The sequence below is a fragment of the Pristiophorus japonicus genome, chromosome 2 (genome assembly GCF_044704955.1).
Source record: "Pristiophorus japonicus isolate sPriJap1 chromosome 2, sPriJap1.hap1, whole genome shotgun sequence".
NCBI lineage: Eukaryota > Metazoa > Chordata > Chondrichthyes > Pristiophoridae > Pristiophorus > Pristiophorus japonicus.
The window spans coordinates 269,889,454-269,908,227 of NC_091978.1; the positions used below are offsets into that span (position 1 = coordinate 269,889,454).

The window sequence follows — 18,774 nt, forward strand, 5'->3', positions numbered from 1 at the left end:
AGACTCCAGGATGGTATGTTGCCTCCCTGGTGCAAGGATCAAGGCTGTCTCGGAGCGGGTGCAGGGCATTCTGAAAAGGGAGGGTGAATAGCCAGTTGTCGTGGTGCATATAGGTACCAACGATATAGGTTTTTAAAAAAAAAAGGATGAGGTTCTACAAGATGAATTTAGGGAGCTAGGAGCTAAATTTAAAAAGTAGGACCTCAAGAGTAGTAATCTCAGGATTGCTACCAGTGCCACGTGCTAGTCAGAGTAGGAATTGCAGGATAGCTCAGATGAATACGTGGCTTGAGGAGTGGTGCAGCAGGGTGGGATTCAAATTCCTGGGATATTGGAACCGGTTCTGGGGGAGGTGGGACCAATACAAAGTGGACGGTCTGCACCAATGTCCTCGGGGGCGTGTTCACAAGTGCTGTTAGGGAGGAGTTAAACTAATATGGCAGGGGGATGGGAACCTATGCAGGGATACAGAGGGAAGTAGAATGGGGGCAGAAGCAAAATATAGAAAGAAGAAAAGTAAAAGTGGAGGGCAGAGAAACCTAAAGCAAAAAGGGCCACATTACAGCTAAATTCTAAAGGGGCAAAGTGTGTTAGAAAGACAAGCCTGAAGGCTCTGTGCCTCAATGCGAGGAGTATTCGGAATAAGGTGGACGAATTAACTGTGCAGATAGCAGTTAACGGGTATGATGTAATTGGCATCACGGAGACATGGCTCCAGGGTGACCAAGGCTGGGAACTCAACATCCAGGGGTATTCAACATTTAAGAAGGATAGACAGAAAGGAAAAGGAGGTGGGGTAGCGTTGCTGGTTAAAGAGGAAATTAATGCGATCGTAAGAAAGGATGATGTGGAATCGGTATGGCTGGAGCTGCAGAATACTAAGGGACAGAAAGCGATAGTGGGAGTTGTGTACAGACCACCAAACAGTAGTAGTAGTAGTAAGGTTGGGGACAGCATCAAACAAGAAATAAGGGATGCATGCAATAAAAGTACAGCAGTTATCATGGGTGATTTTAATCTACATATTGATTGCGCTAACTAAACTGGTAGCAATGCAGTGGAGGAGGATTTCCTGGAGTATATTGGGGATGGTTTTCTCGACCAATATGTCGAGGAACCAACCAGGGAGCTGGCCATCCTAGACTGGGTGATGTGTAATGAGAAAGGACTAATTAGCAATCTTGTTGTGTGAGACCCCTTGGGGAAGAGTGACCATAACATGGTAGAAAATTATTTTATTAAGATGGAGAGTGACACTGTTAATTCAGAAATTAGGGTCCTGAACTTAAGGAAAGGTAACTTCGATGGTTTGAGGCGTGAATTGGCTAGAATACATTGGCAAATGATACTTAAAGGGGTGACGGTGAATAGGCAATGGCAAACATTTAAAGATCGCATGGATGAACTTCAGCAATTGTACATCCCTGTCTGGAGTAAAAATAAAACGTGGAAGGTGGCTCAACCGTGGCTAACGAGGGAAATTAAGGATAATGTTAAATCCAAGGAAGAGGCATTTAAATTGGCCAGAAAAAGCAGCAAGCCTGAGGACTGGGACAAATTTAGAATTCAGCAGAGGAGGACAAAGGGTTTAATAAAGAGGGGGAAAAGAGAGTATGAGAAGAAGCTTGCCGGGAACATAAAAACTGACTGCAAAAGCTTCTATAGATATGTGAAGAGAAAACGATTAGCGAAGACAAACGTAGGTCTCTTGCAGTCAGAATCAGGTGAATTTATAATGGGGAACAGAGAAATGGCAGATCAATTGAACAAATACTTTCACTCTATTTTCACGAAAGAAGACACGAATAACCTTCCGGAAATACTAGGACAGAGGATCTAGCGAGAAGGAAGAACTGAAAGAAATCCTTATTAGTCAGGAAATTGTGTTGGGGAAATTGATGGGATTGAAGGCCGATAGTCTGCATCCCAGAGTACTTAAGGAAGTGGCCCTCGAAATAGTGGATGCATTGGTGATCATGTTCCAACAGTCTATCAATTCTGGATCAGTTCCTATGGACTGGAGAGTAACTAATGCAACACCACTTTTTAAAAAAGGAGGGAGAGAGAAAAATGGGGAATTCTAGACTGGTTAGCCTGACATTGGTAGTGAGGAAAATGTTGGAATCAATTATTAAAGATGAAATAGCAGCTCATTTGGAAAGCAGTGACAGGATTGGTCCAAGTTAGCATGGATTTATAAAAGGGAAATCATGCTTGACAAATCTTCTAGAATTTTGTGAGGATGTAACTAGTAAAGTGGACAAGGGAGAACCAGTGGATGTGGTGTATTTGGACTTTCAAAAAGCTTTTGACAAGGTCCCACACAAGAAATTCTTGTGCAAAATTAAAGCACAGAGTATTGGGGGTAATGTATTGACGTAGATAGAGAACTGGTTGAAAGACAGGAAGCAGAGAGTCTGGATGAACGGGTCCTTTTCAAAATGGCAGATAGTGACTAATGGGGTGCCGCAGGGCTCAGTGCTGGGACCCCAGCTATTTACAATATACATCAGTGATTTTAGATGAAGGAATTGAGTGTAATATCTCCAAGTTTGCAGATGACACTAAACTGGGTGATGGTGTGAGCTGTGAGGAGGATGCTTAGAGGCTGCAGGGTGACTTGGACATGTTAGGTGAGTGGGCAAATGCATGGCAGATGCAGTATAATGTGGATAAATGTGAGGTCATCCACTTTGGTGGCAAAAACGTGAAGGCAGAATATTACCTGAATGGCGGCAGATTAGGAAAAGGAGAGGTGCAACGAGACCTGGGTGTCATGGTACATCAGTCATTGAAAGTTGGCATGCAGGTACAGCAGGTGGTGAAGAAGGCAAATGGCATGTTCCCTTCATCGCTAGAGGATTTGAGTTTATGAGCAGGGAGGTCTTACTGCAGTTGTACAGGGCCTTGTTGAGGCCTCACCTGGAATATTGTGTTCAGTTTTGGTCTCCTAAACTGAGGAAGGACGTTCTTGCTATTGACTGAGTACAGCGAAGGTTCACCAGACTGATTCCCGGGATGGCAGAACTGACATATGAGGAGAGACTGTATTCACTGGAGTTTTTAGAGGAATGAGAGGGGATCTCATAGAAACATATAAAATTCTGACGGGACTGGAGAGGCTAGATAGGGGAAGAATGTTCCCGATGTTGGGGAAGTCCAGAACCAGGGGTCACAGCCTAAGGATAAGGGGTAAGCCATTTAGGACCGAGATGAGGTGAAACGTCTTCACTCAGAGTTGTGAACCTGTGGAATTCTCTACTGCGGAGAGTTGTGATGTCAGTTCGTTGGATATATTCAAGAGGGAGTTAGATATGGCCCTTATGGCTAAAGGGATATGGAGAGAAAGCAGGAAAGGGGTACTGAGGTGAATGATCAGCCATGATCTTATTGAATGGTGGTGCAGGTGCGAAGGGCCGAATGGCCTACTCCACCTATTTTCTATGTTTCTTAGCCCAACATCATGTGCATGCTTTCCAGCTCTATTGCAATCAATAGTGGGATGCCTGACTGATTTTACTTTCCCTAATCCTAGACACTAAAGACCAATTGTAACACCATTACTGCCTCCCTGCCCGTCTGCACAGCTCAGTTATAAGCTACCCCTGAGCTTTGGAACAAATACTGTGGACATGTATGGAGCTTTTTTCCGCTTGGATCTGTGCCCGAAACACCATACAATGTCTCATTTATAAATTAATTAATGGCATTTGCCACCCTTTTCATGCACATATGCTCTTCTGATTCTGGCCTTTCTGTTTTTCCTTCCTCTGTTCCAACTGTTTTTGTTCTACTGGCAGTTTTTGAGCCTTCAGCCATTTCGGCTTCACACTTTGAAACTGTATCCCCAAACCCCTCTACCTTGCTAACTCTTTCCTCACCTCAAACCCATATCTTGTACCATGCATTCCCACCCCTTTTTATTTCTTGGTACCTCAGATAAATCAACCAAGGAGGCAGTAAAGGCCTCTTTGGTATCTTGAGATGCTTGTTTGTAAAGGGTGCTATATAAATGGTGCAGTAGATTCTGTTCTTGTGATGCCATTGGACTTTTCTGAGTAAACCAAGTGCTTAATTCCCAGACATTTCTTTCTCCTATTTCTGCATTGTACATATTCTGTTGGCCTCTACTTTTCCACATTTCTTCCAGGTATTCTCCTCGTTTGGCTACTATTGCATCTACCTCCTCCAATTAGATGCCTGTTGTTACTATGTGGATTTTTCCAAGTTCCAGTAAATCATTTGGTTGATTGCCTCTCAATTATGGGGGTGCCCCAACAACAGTATATGCAGCGAGTAGCTGAATCAGTCAGACTGAGGTTTTGGGCTTGATTCGGGTGAAGTCTCCTGATTTCCACTGGGCGATCGAAGCGACAGATTTTTTTTCAATGGCCACCACCTCCCCTTTAAGTATTGGCATGTGAGCGGCCTGCCGCTAGGTTCACATCCCCTAAAGCTGTTGCTGGCATTGCCCAGCGGAGCTTCAGGGGACGACACCAAAGTTAGGGTACACGGGGCGCTGCGCACAGTGATGTTGTCATCGCCGGCAGAGCTGAGCGGGGCGCTACGGTTAATCACCGGCGCTAAATTCCCACTGAATTTAACGGAAGTCGTTAGCGGTGCCGCACCCAGGCGAAATGACATTTGCACCAGTGTTAATGGGAGGTACAAACGACCCCAATTTCTATTACAACAAAGGCAAAATACTGCGGATGCTGGTAATCTGAAATATAAACAGAAAATGGAGCAGGCCAGGCAACATTCTGCTGTTCATTTAATCACTCCTGTTTTCAGCAGCTGTACTAGTATCTCTATTTTAGAACCTTTTTTGGAATTTAATCCATAAAACACTAGTTTAAAAACACCAGATTGTAACATAATTTAAAAATACAATCTGATTCATTGGGCCCAAGTTTGCACAAAAAAAAACGGGCGCCCCTCTGAGCTGGGCGCCCGTTTTTCGCGCCTAAAACGGTGCCTAAAAAAATCCTCGGTATTCTCCACTGACTTACAGGTCCTGTGGCACTCGGCGCAGCCAGCACGAGCTGTAGGGAGGGCGGAGCCAGGTCCCGGCGCTGAAAACAGTGCCGGGACCTCTGCACATGCGCGCTACAGTCGGCACGCAAGTGCAGTAGTTCCAGGCGCCGAACTGTGTGGGAGGGGCCCGAAGCACGCAGCCCCTAGCCCTGGCCCAATGGCCTCACTGAGGCTGTGTGAATGAGGCTCCTGCTCCCTGCCCGACCAGACCCGACACCCGCTCCCCCGACCCGGCGCCCGCTCTCCCCCCGACCCGGCGCCCTCTCCCTCTCTCGCTCAGCGGCACGAACAGCTGCAGAATTCTCCCTGGCTGAAGCACTTTCACACAGTTAGGAAGATGGTTTATTTAATCTTTTCTTGGTTTATAAATGTTATTCAGGTTGGATTTATTTGTATAATATTTGTAGAAGTATAAATAAGGATTTATTGTCGAATTTAATGAGTTCCCTTCCCCCCGCCTCCCCCCCACCTCGTTCTGGGCGCCTAATTTGTAACCTGCGCCTGATTTTTTAATGTGTAGAACAGGTTTTTTTCAGTTCTACAAAAATCTTCTGGCTCCATTCTACTTTAGTTTGGAGTACATTTTCACTGTGGAAACTTTCAAATCAGGCGTCAGTGGCCGGACTCGCCCCCTTTTGAAGAAAAAATTCTGTTCTAAACTAGAACTATTCTACCTGACTAGAACTGCAGAAAAAAAAAAAATGTGGAGAATTGCGATTTCTTAAAATAGTCCGTTCTCCACCAGTTGCTCCTAAAAAATCAGGCGCGAACCATTGTCTTGGTAAAACTCAGGCCCCGATAACACATTGTGTTACATGAAAAGACTTGCATTTCTAAAGCACCTTTCATGACCACCGGACATCTCAAAGTGCTTTACAGCCAATGAAGTACTTTTTGGCATTTAGTCTTTTAGAATGTGGGACACGCAGCAGCCAACTTGCGCACATCAAGCTCCCACAAACAGCAGTGTGATAATGACCAGATAATCTCTTTTTTTTGATTGAGGGATAAATATTGGCCAGGACAAAAGGAGAGAACGCCCCTGCTCTTTGAAATAGTGCCATGGGATCTTTTGCGTCCACCTGAGAGAGCAGACGGCACCTCAGTGCAGCGCTGCCTCAGCTCTGCACTGGAGTGTCAGCCTAGATTTTTTTTAATGTCTCAAGTATCTGGAGTGGGACTTGAACCCACGACCTTCTGACTCTGAGGTGAGTGTGCCACCCACTGAGCCACGGCTGACACATGCTACATGCCAGAACATCTTTTTGAAAACTGCCTCTTCTGTTGATTCACCATGGGCAGTACCACATGAGATCCACTGGTAATACTGTATTATAGAAACTATACTTTTACCATACAGTTTCCTCACAGTTCTTGTTTTACACTTTCTGATGGCTCAAATTGAAAACTACAACAAATGAGAAATCTTAACTGAGGAGTTGAAAATCCACCAATTTTTGAAAAAACACAAACTAAACTAAACCAAACCAATCCATAATCATTCAGTGTTTCTTTCAAACAAACACATGACTGCCTTGTTCAAAATAATAAGGTTTCTGCCTTAATTACTTAAACAATTACATTAACATGATGACGCTACCTATAACATTTTGTGTCTCAGTACTTTTTACAAATTTTTACTCCAAGGCCTCAACTTTCCACAAAAACCTGGGCCTGGAGTTGATATTTTTCCTCGAGGTACCACTATTGTCAGCTGAAGGGGGTTAGCAGGAAGACATGAATGCCAAAGGCCGAGTGTGTACAATGTAAATAATTTTCTAGGATGTATTACTGTAAGTGGAAGTCTGTCTTTTTCTCGTCATTTCTGTGCTTTTTGTTTTTCTAAATGATTTGAAACAACTGGGAAAACAAAATTTAATGCTATTTGAGAATTTCACCTGAAGTGAGACTAGCTTTGACAGAGACAGAATAATGGGATAATTTGAGCACATCTGCTTTATTTTTTTTAACTGAGGGTTTAAAAATAATTTACAGAAAATATATTTATTCACTGCAGAAGTTGAAATGTGTCTTTGCCTGGACTACAATCATATCGGCATGTTTTTCCAAATATTTTAAAAACAAACTAAGATTAATTTTAAGATTTTTGAGGTAAAGTTTTACATGGTGGCTATCATCAACTATTTATTTTACTACAGAGCATATGTAATTGATTTTTCATTTTATTTAAATTGAGTATATATTGTGCCTTGATGTGACTGGACATGTGAGCATTTTGTCCTCCCTCAGCAGCCTATACACTAGAATAATTCACTATATTTGCTGTTGATATGTTCTGTTGTCAATTGTCCCTTTTTTTAATTCTTAACAATAGAAGAGAAGCCCTTTTCTTTTGAGATATTTTAGCTTGAGCCAAATTTGCAATGGAGCATCTAACTCTGCACTGTTAATATGTTGCCAAGCTACTTGTATATATGTTTCTTCACACTGCTAAAGAAAGGAACTTGTACCTTGATTAGCTGTGGATGGTGCACAAAAATGCATGTAATATGCACCTAGACTCATTTTTCTTCATGAAAGTGTATGTGCTGTATATGAGGGGTTAATGTGGGATTGCAGGAGTGAAGTTTTCACCATGGAATGTCTCCTTTGTGCAGTTAGGATACAAAGTTGAAAATGTTTTCCAGTACAAACTATCAATGCTATACCAATTGCTTTGACTTGCATAGGCAAAAATCTTGCAGATGATGTTGGACAAAAAAATGTCTCGAAAGCATTCTTGCATCATTTTTTTTTTCAGAACTCGTCTATTGATGTAACCCAAAGTGTGGAAGAGGATCCGCTAATAGACCATCCCCTTCTTTATGGTGATGCTCTAGTTGGTGATGTGAGAGCTCATTTCCAAGGTGTGCCAACAGTATGGTGGGGAATTCTGTTAACCTTTCTGCATGTGAGTGTTGGATTTCCTACATAGAAACATCTCTGAATAGTGATTTATTTGAATTGTGTTGCATTCCAACAATGTTGGGTTTCCTTGGTGTGTAGTACTATACTCAAACTCTGCAAAGTAATGAATCTTAAACAATAGCTACTTAATATAGACTTTCAGAATTTCTGTTGTCTCAGTTTTAAATACAGTAGAATAGTGTTTATTTCCCTGTATGTAACTATTTCTTAGACCATGCAACAAATGATATTTCATGGTTTACATATTTTGATCTATTAAACTGAAACTTATTTTCACAATTTTATCAAACAAATAGAAAAATTACCACAGCCCTCCTTTTTATATTAAAAAAAAAGAAAATGGTCTTCTGGAGTGGAAATATTGGGCTCAAGTTTCGACCTGAGTTGATCCTATATTTTTGGAGCATCTTAGAAATTGCAATTCTCGGCATTTAGTTTGCTCCAGTTCTAGTCAGTTAGAATAGTTTCATTTTAGAACAGATTTTTTTCTCAAAAGGGGCCGTGTCCGGCCACTTACGCCTGTTTTGAAAGTTTAGGCAATGAAAACTTACTCCAAACTAACTTAGAGTGGAGTAAGTATAGATTTTTGTACGCTCAGAAAAACCTTGCCTACATTTATAAATTGGGTGTGGGGAAGGGGGGTTTACAAACATTAAACTTTTACAAATAAAGAACTATCATCAATAATAAATGATTGATAGATAAATCAATAAAAATTTTAAAAAAGCAATCAATATAAAATTTAAGTTTCTATTCTCCTACTACAGCACTGGGAGCCCTCCAACAGCATGCTGAGACGGGGCCTCCCCAGTGAGTGGCTCTCTCTCGCGCTCGCTCTCTCTCGCTCGCTGTCTCTCTTGCTCTCTGACAGGGGGAAGAGAGGCTGAACAGGCTGATGACGATGACACTTTGGGCGGGACCCGCCCCCAGCGAGCTGCCGGGCGGGCCCTGCTGATGGGGATGGGATGGGATGGGATGGGGGGCGGCTGAAAGCTGAACCGGGGGGTGGAGGGGGGGGGGCTGGAGGAGGAGGAGGAGGAGGAGACGATGACCTTGGGCGGGGCCCGCCCCGAGCGAGATGCCGGGAGGGCAGGCCCTGCTGACGAGAGGGAGGTGGGGGGGGGGGGGGGGGGGGGTGGGAGGGGGAGAAGAGGTTGGGGAGGAGGAGGAGAAGAGGGGGGTGGTGGGAGGCTGAACAGGAGTGGGGTGTGAGGCTGAACGGATTGCTGACGATGACGACACTTTGGGCGGGGCCCGCCCCCAGCGAGATGCCGGGCGGGTCCTGCTGACGACGGGAAGAAGTGGGAGGGTGGAAGAAGAGGGCGGGTGAAGAAGGGGGAAGGCTGAACGGGAGGGAGGTCAGAGTCCCGATCTTCGCCCGGGGAGCCCATTCGGCCAGGGCTAGGGTCGGGCCCTTCCCACGTAACTTCGGGGACTTGGAGCTACTGCACATGCACTGTTTTCAGCACCGGGACCTGACTCTGGCTCCGCCCCCGACTCCTTGTGCTGTGCCACGCCGAGTACGAAGACGTCCTGAGCAGACCGGAGAATCACAAGGTAAGTTTTTGGCGCCCTTTTTATTCCAGAAAGTCAGCACACCTTATGGAGATGCGCTGTTTTTCCAGAGGGCGGAAATTTGGGCCCATTGTCAGCAGTGTATAAGTTGTCTTTCAAATCCGGTTGTTCCAGGTAGTAACGGTGGTCTTCAATGGTAACCGCACTTTTATGACAAACTTGCTGTTGAAGAAATTTTTAACAAAAACATATTTGGTTTTCCTTTGCCCGATGCAAAATATGCTTTGGGTAATTCATTTCAAATTTGTATTTTAAAAATATAGTATATGATTATAGATTTAAAAAACTGCTAAATGTGCCCAAAGGTTGATTTGGTACTTTTTTTTTTAAAAAATGTTCCCCCCCACAAATTGAGATCTTCAAGCTGGTGCCACATCCTGAAATCATGATTTGTAGTGTGAAATTCAAATTATTGTATCCTGGTTCAAATTTGTCTGTGACATTTGAAATGTCAAACTGGATGGTTGAAAAATTGTTGTGTGAACAGTTTTCATTGTGACTAATTATTATTAGTGGTCTTCACTAAAACAGTAGTGGCCTATTATCACAGGAATGAGAGTCTGGAGTAATTGGTTGGTCTGCCATTGGAGACTTTTTGTAATCCTTGAAGCCAGTATGACCCTGTACAGTATGTTCCAGACATTCTGAAACAGCACAAACCTATGAATGTCGTATAAATGTTACTGATGAAGGCATTCACTTAAAAAAAATTATAAACCAACTTGGAAACTGTGTATAATAGTAAATTACTGACTTGTTTAGATCTCCTCCTACAAGTCAAGTCCAAGTTCACTTGGATATCTGAGGTGTTTCACACCTAAAACCTGTTTATACACAAACTCTCTATTAACAGGGAACTTAAGAAGTTAAACCATATACACAAAGCTAAAGCATGATATGGATTCATTGATATAATAAATTTGCTTTGCTATTGAGTTCCTTTTTTAATTTTAATGAAGTAAGTGTATCTTATTTGTTCTAGGTTGCTTTTGTGGCTCTGGCATTTTCTTTGGGCTTTTTGTGTGTTACACCAGCTGACAATTGTAAAAATATCCTTGGGTCCTTCAAGCCTGCGACTGTTATAATAATCACAAAAGGTGCTCTTTGGACTCTACATGCTCTCTTTGAATGTTACTTGCAAGCTCAGCACTCCAAAGCCAGGAATAGAGGCTATCTCTCACTGCACCGCTCCACAAGACATCTGAAGCACCTGCCACTTTTTATTCATTCTGCAGGTGAGCAAGATGTACTGTAATTGGGGAGATAAGGGTGTGTGAGTATTTTAACTAAAATGTGTTTGAATGTAGTGTGGTGGATAAAGACACCACCTGGTGCACTGCTAAGTTATGCAGATCAGAAAGTCATATGCTTTGCTCTGAAGTCTGGGAATGCTGCCAATGTTGGGAGGTTGTAAGTGGTAGCTCACCTCTGACTGCAAACTAAATGTTTCTGCTGGAGACAGCCAAATTTGCAGACTGAACTGGAAAACATTTTGCTATCAGTGACCTTTTTTATGGTAACATTTGAGGGTAGCAACCGCCAGCAAAATGTCCTGAATCTTGGCATCACAACTGCACGTGTATATATATATTTTTAGAATATGGGGTGAAAGCTATACAGACTACCCTCACAGTATAAATGGGGTAATTACTACAACAGCTGGTATTGCAGAACCATTTCCTGAAGCACTATGAAAACAGTATTAAAGGATGCTTGTATAACAGAACATACCACCATTGATATAAATAAGAAAGACTTGGGATTTATATGGCGCCTTTCACGACCACCGGACATTCCAAAGCAGTCTACAACCAATGAAGTACTTTTTGAAGTGTAGTCATTGTTGTAATGTAGGAAAGGTGGAAGCCAATTTCATTGTCTGTCTCCACCTTAAATATATTCAGACAGATTTTTGAGTGATGAGGGAGTGAAGGGTTATGGGAAGTGGGCAGGGAAGTGGAGCTAAGCCCAAGATCAGATCAACCATGATCTTATTGAATGGCAGATCAGGCTTGAGGGGCCAAATGGCCTACTCCTGCTCCTATTTCTTATGTTCTTATGTTCAATTTGCGATCAGCAAGCTCCCACAAACAGCAATGTGAAAATGACCAGCTAATCTGTTTTTGTCACGTTGATTGAGGGATAAATATTGGCCAGGACACTGGGGATAACTCCTCTGCTCTTCAAAATAGTGCCATTGAATCTTTAATGTCCTCCTGAGAGAGCAGACGAGGCCTCGGTTTAACATCTCATCTAAAAGATAGCACCTGCCTCTGCACTAGAGTGTCCGTCTAGATTTTCTTTTGTGCTCCAGTCTCTGGAGTGGGACTTGAACCCACAGCCTTCTGACTCTGAGGTGAGGATATTACCAACTTGAAACACTGGTTGTCACTGCAGGTTTTGTATTCTAATGGAAGACTGCAGTTTCTTTTTTTTAACGATGCTTGATGACTGATCGATATTTATGAAATATTGTTATGTAACCAGCAATCATTAGTGTAGTGTTGCAGGTTCCAAACAATTTTGCTAAATTATAGTGAACCAGGACAGCCCACTGCCTCATTTCAAGAACAAAGTGACACAGAATAAGCCAAAGCCTGGTTAATAAGTTAACATTGCTTTTATAATCTCAATTCGCTTTTTGGAAAGTGCAGTAATTTCATCTTTTTGTACCTGTTGATGATGTCATATTCTAATTGGCCTCTAAACGTTTAGATTGACTTGTCCCATGTATTTGTTGCGCTGTGTCTAGGGTGAAACGTGACTTTTTTAAAACAAAATTACATAGGATTACAATGGATATACGGCACAGAAACAGGTCATTCAGCCCAACCAGTCCATGTCGGTGTTTATGCTCCACTCGAGCCTCCTCCTGTCTTTCCTCATCTGACTCTATCAGCATTATCCTCTTCCCTTTTCCCGCATATGTTTATCTAGCCTCCCCTTAAATGCATCTATACTATTTGCCTCAACGACTCCCTGTGGTAAGCAAATTCCACGCTCTCACCACCTTCTGGGTAAAAGTTTTTTTTTCTGAATTCCCTATTTGATTTGTGGGTGACTATCTTATATTGATGGCCTCTAGTTATGCTCTTCCCCACAAGTGGAAACACTGAGGGCTAGACTTTCCACTTCAGATCGCTGGGTTAGTGCCCATATATCGCCCAAAAAAGCAGACTATCTCCCATTTTGATTGAAAAGTCGAAAGTTGAGGTCGCTGAGGTGATCGCCTTTCGGCACATCGCCGGGCTGATCGCTCGCCGAAAAGATCGCTGGAGAAAAGCTGCTTTTACCTGGCCTTCCTCACAGAACTCGGCACTACAGACGCCATTTTGAACATCGGAGGAAGTGCGGAGGCTGCTTAAACAAGAGGCTTATAATTTGAGAGTTATTTAAGGGTCTTTTACTGATAGATCCACTCATATTTATACTTATATTTATATATATATATATTAATTTATATATTTTTTTAGTACAAAGGGCATTTATAACAGCAGTGATAGTGATGGGGCCTGTAGTTTCTCTACCATTACTTGTAAATGCTTACATGTTGACGTCTGAAGTTGAGTTAAGTGAAGGGGCCAATCAAAGAGGTGGCAGACTAATGCCGAGGCAGAGGAGAAGAACATACAGCCGACGAACATACAGGAAAATGCAATCTTGCCTCAACTTGTCTGAACGCTTGTCTTAGGAGGCTGCGCTTCCGGAAGGTGGTCATCAATGAGATATGCCAACTCATCAAAGGGGATCTGCAGCCTACCAGCTCCATCAGGACCGCACTGTCCGTTGAGGTAAAAGTTACTGCGGCACTATCCTTCTACGCATCTGGCTCCTTTCAGGCTTCAGCTGGCGACATCAGTGGTATATCTCAGCACGCCACACACTACTCCATTCGATAGATGACTGAAGCCCTTTTACGCTCGCAGGATGGACTTTATAAACTTCCCTATGACCAGTGAGATACAGATCGGGAGGGCTTTGGGTTTCTCGAATAGAAAACTTCCCCAAGGTGCAGGAAGCAATAGACTTCACGTACATCGCCCTGAAAGCACCTTTACAGAACGCGGAGATGTTTCGTAACTGAAAGGGATTCCACTCCCTGAATGTGCAGCTCGTTGTCGACCACAACCAAATAATCATGACAGTTAATGCTAAATTTCCAGGCAGCATCCATGATGCGCACATCCTGCATGAGAGTTCTGTCTCAGACATGTTTGACAGTCAGCCAGAAGGTCATGGTTGGATGCTGGGAGATAAATGATATGGCCTTGCCAGCTAGCTCATGACCCCCGCCCCGCGTAATCCCCTGACGGAAGCCGAGAAGCATTACAACGAAAGCTACACGCAATATCATCAAAGACAATTGGAGTGCTCAAGCAGTGCTTTAGCTGCCTGGACCACTCTGGAGGCAGCCTACAGTATCACACTGACCTGGTCGCTGAGTTTATTGTGGTGTGCTGCACTGCATGTTGCATAACCTAGCTATAAGGAGAGGGCAACAATTGCCAGATGGGGCTGCCGGTCCATCTTAGGAAGGAGTAGAGGTGGAAGTGGAGACTATGAGGAGCAGGAGGCTGGTGAGGACTTCGGGGAGGACAATCAGCCTGGCAATGAATCCATGGTCTCACTGCCCCCGCCCCCCAGGGAGTACTGGAGAAACCCCATGGGAGTTACGTGGCTGCAAAGCTGTTGTGCCAGCAGCTCATAAATGAACACTTTGCATGAACTTACATTGGTGGCAGTCACAGTTACAGTTGCATTTGCATTTACGTTTTATCCTTGGCCTGGCCATTGTTGTACAACAGTTGCATTGATGTTTTACCTTAACTTGTGTTATTAGAAGGCACTGCACAACAATTGTAAAATTCAATAACATTTTTTAATTTAACTATCATTTTTCAACTGTAACAATCCCCCTCCCCCCACCCCCAACAATCACCCAAGGATAAATTTAAAAAACAGCAACAATATGAAAATACAACAATAAAACACCCCCCCCCCCCTCCCTGTTGTGTATCTGTAAAGCATGCACTCCCATGTTCCGCCACCAGGGAGCGCATCCCCTGAAGTCCCAAGGGATCCCAGCATCCCTTGGGAACACTGTATATAAGCCGGCCCCTAAGGCCTGTTCCTCACTCGTGTCTTAATAAAGACTCAGGTCATTGTTACTTTAACCTCCCTGTGTGCAGTCTCATCTGTGTTAGGAACACAATAACTGGCGACGAGTATACGAATCTAACGCAAAGATGCAGCAAACTGTGGGCATCCTGGAGAAGTTCTCTGAGGGTGAGGACTGGAAAGCCTATGTCAAACGGCTAGACCAGTACTTTGTAGCCAATGAGCTGGACAGAGAAGGAAGCGCTGCAAAAAGGAGAGCGGTCCTCCTCACAGTCTGCGGGGCACCGACCTAGAGCCTCATGAAGAATCTTCTGGCTCCGGTGAAACCCACAGATAAGTCTTATGAGGAGCTGTGTACACTGGTTCGGGAGCATCTTAACCCAAGGAAGAGCATGCTGATGGCGAGGTATCTGTTCTACACGTGCCAGCGATCTGAAAGTCAGGAAGTGGCAAGCTCTGTCGCTGAGCTAAGGCGACTTGCAGTACAGTGTGAGTTTGATAGCTACCTGTAGCAGATGCTCAGACTTTTTTGTACTGGGCATTGGCCACGAGAACATCCTACGAAAACGTTTGACTGCAGAGACACCGACCCTCAGTAAGGCCATTGCGATAGCACAGGCGTTTATGTCCACCAGTGATAACACCAAACAAATCTCTCAGCACATAAGTGATAGCAATGTTCATAAATTAACTGGAACTGTGCGAGCAGAAATGTACAGTGCAGAAACCATGAGTCTGCAACTACCAACAGGCCTTCGGTGACCCAGATGACTGAGTCCGCAACAAAGGATGAATGCAAGGCAATTCACACCTTGTTGGCGTTGTGGAGGCTTCCATTCATGCCGCTTCAATGGGTATGTTTGCAAGAGCTGTGGCACAATGGGGCACCTCCAATGAGCTTGCAGACGAGCTGCAAGCTCTGCAAAACCTGCTAACCACCACGTGGCAGAGGAAGATCGGTCCATGGTGGATCAAAGCAATTTCGAGCCTCTGAGAGGAGGCAGATGTTGAAGTACTCTGGGTGCACACATTTTTGACAATGTCCACCTATAATGCTAAATGTAAAATTGAATGGCTTACCCGTAGCCATGGAACTGGACACTGGTGCTAGCCAATCCATCATGAGTAAAAAGATGTTTGCCTTGGTGCACGACAGTCTCCTTCAGACCAGCGCTGAGCCCCATCCACACGAAAGTGAGAATGTACACCAAAGAGCTCATCACTGTCCTGGGCAGTGCCATGGTCAAGGTCACCTACGAGGGCACGGTGCACAAACTGCCACTCTGGATTGTCCTGGGCGCTGGTCCCACACTGCTTGGAAGGAGCTGGCTGGGCAAAATCCGCTGGAACTGGGATGACATCCGAGCGCTATCACATGTCGATGAGGCCTCATGTACCCAGGTTCTTAACAAATTTCCTTCCCTTTTTGAGCCAGGCATTGGAAACTTTTCTGGGGTGAAGGTGCGGATCCACTTGGTCCTAGAGGCACGACCCATTCGCCACAAGGTGCGAGCGGTACCTCACGTGATGAGGGAGAGAGTGGAAATCGAGCTGGACAGGCTGCAATGCGAGGGCATCATCTCCCCAGTGGAATTCACCAAGTGGGCCAGCCCGATTGTTCCAGTACTCAAAAGTGATGGCACGGTCAGGATTTGTGGCGATTATAAAGTAACTATTAATTGTTTCTCGCTACAGAACCAATACCCGCTACCTAAGACAGACGACCTGTTTGCGATGCTGGCAGGAGGCAAGACATTCACCAAGCTCGACCTGACTTCGGCCTACATGACGCAGGAGCTGGAGGAGTTTTCGAAGGGCCTCACCTGCATCAACACTCAAGGGACTGTTCATCTACAACAGATGCCCGTTTGGAATTCGGTCGGCTGCAGCGATCTTCCAGAGAAACATGGAACGCCTACTCAAGTCGGTACCACGCACCGTGGTTTTTCAGGATGACATATTGGTCACGGGTCGGGACATCGTCGAGTATAAAACCTGGAGGAGGTCCTCCAGCGACTGGATCGCGTAGGGTTGCGGCTGCAGAGGTCGAAATGCATCATCTTGGCAACAGAAGTGGAGTTTTGAGGGAAAAAGATCGCAGTGGACGGCATTCGGCCCACAGACGCCAAGACAGGCTATCGGGAACGAGCCCAGGCCACAGAACGTCACGGAGCTGCGGTCGTTCCTGGAACTCCTCAACTATTTTGGTAATTTCCTACCGGGGTTAAGCACCCTCTTAGAGCCCCGACACGTGTTATTGCGTAAAGGTGAGAACTGGGTATGGGGAAAAAACAAGTAATTGCTTTTGAGAAAGCCAGAAACATTTTATGCTCCAACAAGCTGCTTGTAGTGTATAACCCGTGTAAAAGACTTGTGCTCGCATGTGATGCGTCGTCGTAGGGTAATCGGGTGTGTATTACAACAAGCTAACATTGCAGGGAAGTTGCAACCTGTCGCTTATGTCTCCAGGAGCTTGTCTAAGGCCGAGAGGGCCTACAGCATGATTGAGAAAGGCATTAGTGTGTGTGTTCAGGGTAAAGAAAATGCATCAGTACTTGTTTGGCCTCAAATTTGAGCTGGAAACCGATCACAAGCCCCTCATATCCCTGTTCGCTGAAAACAAGTTGATAAATACTAATGCCTCAACGCGAGTGCTACCTTTTGTATGCGGACTATCAGCATATAACTATGCCATCCTCCACAGGCCAGGCACCGAGAACTGTGCGGATATCCTGTCGGCTACCATTGCCCGCCACGGGGGTGGAAATGGTGCAGCCTGCAAACTTGTTGATGATGGGCAGCCCACAGACTTGTTGATGGTCATGGAAGCGTTTGAAAATGATAAATCACCTGGCATGGCCCGCCAGATTAGGATTTGGACCAGCCAAGATCCTCTGCTGTCCCTAGTAAAAAAAAAAAACTGTACTGCATGGGAGCTGGGCCAGCATCCCCGTTGAAATACAAGAGCTAATCAAGCCGTTCCAGCAGCGAAAGGACGAACTGTCCATTCAGGCAGACTGCCTGTTGTGGGGTAACCGCGTAGTGCTAGCCAAAAAGGGCAGGGAGACGCTCATCTCGGATCGCCACAGCACAAACCTGGGTATAGTAATGATGAAAGCGATAGCCAGATCCCACGTGTGGTGGCCCAGTATCGACTCTGACTTAGAGTCCTGTGTACGGCAATGCCGCGTGTGTGCTCAGTTGAGCAACGCGCCCAGAGAGGCACCACTAAGTTTGTGATCCTGGCCCTCCAGACCATGGTCGAGGATCCATGTCGACTATGCGGGCCCGTTTCTCGGTAAAATGTTCCTGGTGGTGGTGGTGGATGCTTTTTCAAAATGATTGAATGTTGAAATAATTTCGGGAAGCACTGCCACCGCCACCATTGAAAGCCTGAGGGCCATGTTTGCCACCCACGGCCTGCCTGACATACTGGTCAGTGACAACAGGCCATGTTTCACCAGTGCTGAATTTAAAGAATTCATGACCCGCAATGGGATCAAACATGTCACCTTGGTCCCAGCCTCTAATGGACAGGCAGAGCGGGCAGTATAAACAATCAAACAGAGCCTTAAATGAATCACAGAAGGCTCACACCAAACCCGCCTGTCCCGAGTACTGCTCAGCTACCGCAAGAGACCCCACTCACTCTCAGGGGTGCCACCGGCTGAGCTACTCCATGAAAAGGACACTTAAAACCAGACTCTCGCTGGTTCACCCCAACCTGCATGATCAGGTAGAGGGCAGGCAGCAGCAACAAAATGTAAACTATGTTCGCGCCACTGTGTCACGGGAAATTGATCTGAATGACCGTGTATGTGCTAAACTATGGACATGGTCCCAAGTGGATCGCGGGCATGGTGATAGCTAAAGAAGTGAGTAGGGTGTTTGTCGTCAAACTAGACAATGGACAAATTTGCAGAAAGCACCTGGACCAAACAAGACTGCAGTTCAGACTGCCCTGAACAACCCACAGCAGACACCACCTTTTTCGAGCCCACAACACACACCCAAAGGATCAACAACACCACGCCGGACCAGGAAATCGAACCCATCACGCCCAACAGCCCAGCAAGGCCAGGCTCGCCCAGCAGCCCTGCAGGGCCAACAACACGC

At 45.1% G+C, this 18,774-nt stretch overlaps 1 protein-coding gene across 1 annotated transcript in view; it reads left to right on the top strand.

Moving 5' to 3' along the window:
- The window catches only part of tmem192 (transmembrane protein 192), a 57,937-nt gene that overhangs the window by 13,229 nt on the left and 25,934 nt on the right, over window positions 1-18,774 (top strand). The window contains exons 2-3 of the mRNA XM_070864360.1: window positions 7,799-7,948; window positions 10,523-10,775. Coding sequence (XP_070720461.1) covers window positions 7,799-7,948; window positions 10,523-10,775 — 403 coding nt within the window. The remainder of the gene's footprint in view (window positions 1-7,798; window positions 7,949-10,522; window positions 10,776-18,774) is intronic.